This window comes from Malus domestica, chromosome 09, assembly GCF_042453785.1.
Source record: "Malus domestica chromosome 09, GDT2T_hap1".
Classification (NCBI taxonomy): domain Eukaryota; kingdom Viridiplantae; phylum Streptophyta; class Magnoliopsida; order Rosales; family Rosaceae; genus Malus; species Malus domestica.
Genome location: NC_091669.1, coordinates 4,358,008 through 4,365,243, shown reverse-complemented (window position 1 = coordinate 4,365,243; position 7,236 = coordinate 4,358,008). Strand labels below are relative to the sequence as shown.

At 36.0% G+C, this 7,236-nt stretch overlaps 1 protein-coding gene across 1 annotated transcript; it reads left to right on the top strand.

Moving 5' to 3' along the window:
* The first annotated feature begins 1,751 nt into the window (after positions 1–1,751).
* Positions 1,752–6,867, top strand: LOC103421514 (ribosome biogenesis protein WDR12 homolog). Its single transcript, XM_070804669.1, has 14 exons — positions 1,752–2,079; positions 2,210–2,310; positions 3,036–3,142; positions 3,584–3,619; positions 3,737–3,822; positions 4,159–4,217; positions 4,296–4,406; positions 4,513–4,638; positions 5,166–5,309; positions 5,462–5,570; positions 5,696–5,832; positions 5,936–5,971; positions 6,072–6,167; positions 6,488–6,867. The coding sequence occupies exons 1-13, from the start codon at positions 1,917–1,919 to the stop codon at positions 6,162–6,164; spliced, it is 1,308 nt and encodes a 435-aa protein (XP_070660770.1). The 5' UTR covers positions 1,752–1,916; the 3' UTR covers positions 6,165–6,167; positions 6,488–6,867.
* Positions 6,868–7,236: the final 369 nt, after the last annotated feature.

The window sequence follows — 7,236 nt, the reverse complement described above, 5'->3', positions numbered from 1 at the left end:
GTTTTCGTGTCATTCCGAACTATTTTTAACCCTATAACTCTTTTGTCGGGTCGGTTGGAGATGGCCTTACTAACTATACATGGACATCATATTTAGGCAATATACATAGAGGTTGCGACGTATATAAGATTGGTTTAAAATTTAAATAATAAAAAAGGTGATAAATTATGAGCAAGATTATTAAATATAAAAAATCAACGATATAAATCTAAAAATATTTGAATAAAAATTATTATTGGTACTCCAAAAATCTCATTATACACTCCTTATTATACTTAATTCAGTCTCGTTTGTAAATGAAATGCAGAGGTTACGCTGTGAGCTTCCGTTTGCAATCATGCGGCTATTACTAGATACTGGTCATCTCCCTCACGTCGAGAATCCCGCCTCTGTTGCGAAATTAATTGCAGAGTTTGCTCAGAACGATCGTTGCTGATGATGAAATTGAGGTTCTACCATAAAACCAATTGACAATATGAAAAGTAGTCCAAGAATATGTAGAGCATCCTAAGACCATATAAGCACATAGTAAACCTTGTCCCTCACCGATGTGGGACAACTCTTAACAACTGAAGGGGACTGCGGCAGAACTTATGAGACTTGTTCATTGCTAAGAGGCCTATTGTTCTCCTTGGCAATACTAATGTTTTTCTTTAATTTTAGGGAGTTTTAACAAAACACTCTGGTACTGTTCATTTTTAACGAAAAATTATATTTTTATCTTTTTCTGGCACTATTTACTAAACTCTTATTTGTCATTTTTATTAAAAACTAAAGTTTTTTTTTGGATATTTCGTTAGTTTTTCTTTAATTTTATAGTTCTAATTTGTGTTCCGGAACAGTTAGCAAAGAAATATTCTGAGTATTAGAGACGAGATGTAGTTATGATTAAAATGTGTGGCACTAGAATGCGTTCAAATTCCGCTTCTCTAATATTCCTTATATTGAAAAATAAGGAAGGGGAACTCGGTTATCTTTTCCACATGAGAAAGTAAAATACCACTACCCGAAGATCTAACGTAAAATATTTACTAGTTGTACATAGATATAATATTTTGGTCAATACACATAGACGTTGCAATGTTTAATAATAATAATAATAATAATAATAATAATAATAATAAAATGATAAATTATGAACCAGATCATTAAATATAAAAAATAAATGATATAAATCTAAAAATATTTGAAACTAACAGTGGTTACTCAAATAAAGCTATGTACAAAATAAAATTTATTTTTTATTTTTATATTTTTGTTAAAATTTTGCTTCACTTACCATAACAACAAACTATCTTTTTCATTTTCTTCAAAATATATTTTTCGTGCAAAATTTATTGAATTCCATGTTGATGAGAGAATGAATATTGTATGTACTTATAAGTAGTTGAGTTACTCTCCATATTGCCACTTGGTTTTATGGTGGAACCTCAACGTTTTCAGGTTCACCATATTTACCACATGGATGAGAAATTCTCTTGTAAATCCAAGCTACCATGTCTAGTGCTAATTCTTAGTAAATATGCTAGGCCAAAGTTATGTGACGTCATTATTTAACTAATAACTTAACTGAAAACATAACGAAAGTATTAAGGTGCTACTAAAATTAAATCTTAAGTATGAAAATGAGACGAAAAAAAACTAAGGATAGCAAAGTGCGAATTTCACGATGCTTAACTGTATTAAAGTAAGAATAATTTTTTTTAACATATAATTATTGAAAAAGTTAATTTGTCTCTAAATCCAAACGGTGCGTTCCGCACGCCTCTTGTTTCTTTCTGTTTCTAAACCCTAGTTTCCTTCCATCCCTTCCGTCTTAAACCCTGCTGCTGGCCTGCTAATACCTCTCTCTCTCTCTCCTCCTCCTCCTCCTCCTCTTTCTCTCTCTACAATCTCTTTCACAGAGAAGCAAGGAGATGGACGCCGACGGAAATACCGAAGAGCCGTCGCGGCTGGTCCTCGTCCGCTTCAAAACGGACCTCGGCCACCCCTACAAAGTTACAGAATCCTCCATTTCCATCCCCGCCAATCTCACCCGCTTCGGCCTCTCCACCGTTGTCAACAACCTCATCAAATCAGGTAACCTCTCATATCCCTAAACGTGTTTTTCCCTCCTCCGTTGATTCTCTGATACTCTGCTGCCCTTAGGGGAAAGAAAAAGGATTTTGCTTTTTGGTGTTCTGAAGCTATGATTGATGATTGTGATCAGGAAACCCCGATTGGGAATCGGAGCCTTTCGATTTTCTTATCAAGAATGAGCTGGTTCGGATGTCGCTCGAAAAGTTCCTTCTTGCCAAGAACATTTCTGCGGTGCGTATCTCCGATTTTTCGGATTCAATTTGCAATTTGTTGCGTGAATTGTGTGCATAAGTTTTCTGATAAAATGCTGTGTGTAACTTTTATGCAATTGCAAGCAACATGGAAATAGAAAGCAATGCTGAGAGATTGGTTAAAAGTGACGGGATTGGAACAATGGAATTTAGAGTGTTATCAGCTTGATTAATACGAGATAAAGTGAAGTTGAAAAACAAAACGTAGTTTTTGTTCATTAGACGGGATTTCTAAGTTACGCCTCGTTAGGCGTAACTTTGGCATAGGATTTGAAAAACAAAACGTAGTTTTGTTCATTAGACGGGATTTCTAAGTTACACCTTGTTAGGCGTAACTTTGGGCATAGGATTTTAATTGCTTCAAGCTCCGTCGTCAAGTTCCTCGGAATTTTGTAAAGTCTGTTTCAGAGTCTCCAAACTGGATACTTGAGAAACCAACAAGAGTTAAGCTAATTGGGTTAATTACTTCAGTTAGCCACATAATATGGGTTTTACAATTATGTTTTTGGTTCCACAACTAGGAAAAATTGAGTTTATCTATTATTTATTGTCAAGTGCGGATGCTATCTTCTAAATTAGAGTGGAGTGGGTCTAGTGTTGCATATGTTGCTTTACGAGCTGATTTGATGTAAGTTTATTTTCATCATTGTCATTTTATCCACCTTTTTTATTTAATATCTAATGATAGGTTTATGACTTTTACAGGAGAGGATATTGGAAATCGAATATATACGGGCTGTGGTCCCACGCAAAGAAGAAGAACCTTCTTTACATAATGACTGGGTCAGTGCAGTTGATGGTTCTAGTCCCAGGTATAACCATCACAATTTGTAATGTGTACTACATATCTTCATGGAAGTCTATAAATACTTGGTTGCTCCAAAAGTGTGTAGCGATAAACTCTTATCCTACATGGCTTGGGGTGCAGTATGTAAACAATAAGGATATATCTGTTGCTAATAAAGTGTGAAGTTAGAGTAATTTTTTTGAGCTGAGGATTTGTAGTTAGGTCCTCTTATTAAGAAAGGTGGCATGGAATAGCTAGCTTGAAAAGTATTATTTTCAGTTCTACTCCAAGTCTCTTAAGGGGAAACCTTCAATTGTCATTTCTCGGAATGTTTGGTATTCATTTAATATGTTAACTTGCATCGTGGTGCAATATGAAGTTATTTCTGAAACATTATCCTAAATTTGATATTCTTGTTTTGGCCCTAAAGTAGTTTGAAACTCCTGTAATTTGTATTCTATGGCAGGTTCTTTTTGACAGGCTGCTATGATGGTTTGGGAAGGTAATTCCTCAAAAAAGTTTTGATTTCATTTCTTGTGTACCTCATGATTTCTCATGTGGATACACCCAAAATAAGGAAGCTTAATATTTACTTTTGTTGAATTTGGTCTTCTTTTAGGGTATGGAAAGCTGCCGGAGCATGTACACATGTTCTGGAAGGACACAGTGAACCTGTTACTTCAGTTAGTATAATCAATCCAAAAGGTAGCTATAAGATCTAACTGTTGATAATTGGCTTATTCCTTGTTGAATATGGCCACGATACTGTTTTAATCAGTTCTTTAGTGAATGTCAATTGGCACTGCCAACTACTTGCATTTTTTCAATTCTGGGTTTTCGAGGACCAATTTATTATGGCATCCTCATTGTTTTTGCTTTTGGATTTGAAATTTTTTTAATGTCTACTGGGATACTTCTGTGCATGAATTTTTGTGTGTTAGGAGGTGGTTTTTTACCTGGTAGCTGATTAGGTAGTGCAGTTCCCAATATCTATATTATCTTGTCGCAAGTGCTTAAGCTGTTATTCATTTTCTATTGCAGGTGGAGAAAGTGTTACCGTAGCTACTGCTTCGAAAGATCGGACACTGAGACTGTGGAAGGTAATTGGATGACCATACTGTTATCACAAGGGTAGTATGATGTGTATACTAATATTTATTATTTGTTTTTTGGGGAAGTTCAATGCAGAAGAGACCCGAAAAAATCCTTTGAAGATAAGAGCATTCAAAATTTTACGTGGACATACAGCAGCTGTTCAAAGTGTTGCTGCTCAGACCTCTGGAAACATGGTCTTGTCTACTTCTGATTTCCAATATGTAATTTGATAAGTAGTGTATATGAGATTGGGCTTTGTCTATAACTTACCTTTTCTTTTGTCTTCTTACATATGATTAGGTCTGTTCAGGCTCTTGGGATTCTACTATCAATTTATGGCAGACAAATGAGCCTGATTCAGAAGGTGATACTGTGTCAACGAAGAAGAGAAAAAAGACTGGTCAAGAAAAGGAATCGCAGTGGGAGGTATGTGATATGCTTATATATTAAATTTTATATAGAGGGGTTTGATAATTTTTGGGGTGACGTTCAATTGACTAAGTGGGGACAGGCTTATTAAATATTTGACTCAGGGTGCACACGGTATGTACAACTTCTAAGCCCTGACAAATGGCTCATCACTTTGTTATTGATTGAAATTTTTGCACTAGGGAATTCTTGATGGTTTCTTTGTTTCTGCCTATGAATTAAATCTCATAATGTTACACAAAACAATATTTTTCGATCTAATGTAGAAGTAATGGAAAGATTAATTCATTTAAAGGAAATGTCTATGTAAGAAATATAGATCAATTATTTCTTTGAAGGGGATGCCTAACTGGTTTATTTATGTATTAAAGAGTTGTTCAGCTAGAAATCAAAGAAGTGTTTACTTTTTTGAGATTTAAAAGATTATTGCATCAATGATTGTGGTAATTGATAGTTATGGTTGTGGTAATGAGCCAGATTGTTTTCCCTGGTAATTGATGGTTATGATAAATTATACGTCACAGGGGGAGGCTGTTTCTTCTCTAATAGGCCATACACAATGCGTATCTACTGTGAAGTGGCCAGAGCCTAAAACAATTTATTCTGCATCGTGGGACCATTCCATTAAAGAGTGGAATGTCGAGAGAGGCACAGCCACGTCGACAATAGTAAGTGCAAATAGCCTTAGCATTCTGTTGTCTGAAGTCTTTTTTGACAATCATGCTTATATGCTTTCTGTGGCATCAAATCACACAACATCCTGGCATTTGCTCTCTCAGAGTTATTAAATGTGTATGTGGTAACATTCTCCTCGTGACAGTATCATGATAAAGTACTCAACTGCATTGATATTGGAGGTGAAGGTTCTGCTTTGATTGCTGCTGGTGGTTCTGACCCCATTGTTAGGGTATGGGATCCTCGTAAACCAGGTCCGTTAGACGACTCAAGTGTTCTGCTCTCTCTCTCTCTCTCTCTCTCTCTCTCTCTCAGCACACACACACAAACAAACTAAAGAACACAAACATCTGACATGGAGGTTTTATTTATTTCCTAGGAACTTCTGCTTCTATCAAAACTTTCTCATCTCACACTTCCTGGGTTACGGCATGCAAGTGGCATGAGAAGTCTCCATTTCATTTAGTCTCTGCATCTTATGACGGAAAAGTTATGCTGTGGGATACGAGAACTGCTGTATGCCTCCTCATTGTTTTTGTTTTCTTACAATAGTTCACGCTTCTGCCAAGCATGACCTTGAGATGAATTTGTTACTCAATAATAGTGTTTTCTCTTGCAGTGGCCCTTGTTTGTCTTTGATTCACACAAGGACAAGGTACAACATTATTCTCTCTTTCTATCATTTTAATTTCCTTTTTTCGTTAGTGTTCTAAAATTCAATCTATTTTTTAACTGTGAACTTTGCTGTAACTCAGGCGCTATGCGCTGACTGGTGGAAAGGTGATACTGTGCTTAGTGGTGGTGCAGATTCCAAGCTTTGCATGACTTCCGGGGTTTCTGTGCTGTGAGAGGTAAAAGTTCCCACTTTTATAGGTTATTTGGAAAATTCAATGTTCCTCCCGACTATCAAAGCACGGAAACTTGTCGTATAACCATGCGCATTAGAGGAACATGACAACGTATCTATTACTTTTAAACCTTTGTTTGTCCATCTGGGTGCATTTCGACATAGATGAGTTTTTCCTTAAAAGTTTGTGTTGATTTGATAATCCTGCTTTCTGTTATACTTCATATGTGGCATTAAAAGCTCAAAGATTCTGTCTCAAAACGTTTTGCTTTAGTTTGTTCTGTTGCGTGATGATAATTTCAGTATTTCTGCCATTGCTTTCAGCCATAAGCAGAAGAGTGATTTGAAGATGGAAGGACTTTTGCATCGCTTACAACTTGCTTGAATCTCTACATGTTTCATGATCCTGTGGAAATTGGTCGCGAGAATGGGGGCAATCTGAGTATTGTGTCTATGGGGATGTTTGGCCGTGACTTTGGTGCCTCACATGGCCGGAGAATATATAGTCTCGGAGCTATTTTTTGGTCCAAGGCAGACTATGGCTTAAGCAGTAGCAATTGACTGACTTCTTTAGAAGTGTGCTCGATGTACAATTGCATGATTTATATCTTATATTTTTTTGGTAACTTTGTACTTTTGGAGGTTTGCTTGAATTCTCTAAACGGTGATCCTATCATTAATTTTATGTCTTAAAATTTAGTGTTGTTCTTTGGCGTGCGTTTGTCCAGAATGCGAACATATACGCTATATTTCATTATACAAGTGGAGGGATGTTTGAAAGAAAAAAAATCCTTCCACTCTACTTGTATAGGGTGTTGCTCCGTATTCCACACACATTGAAAAGTTGAAAACTTTATGTGCGTTGGATGACTTGAGGATTGCTACTGTGTAAGCTGAGAATCCAAATGGACGGGAGAGGAGAATAAATTTTGTCTTAACGAATTAAAAAAAAAACACCCTTAGTTAACAGATGCCCAAAGAATTTGCAGGTTGACCCGAAATCAACCGAAAAAAAAAAGTGGATGATTAACAGGTTCAACCGTTAACAATATTTTTTTTATAACAAACGATAT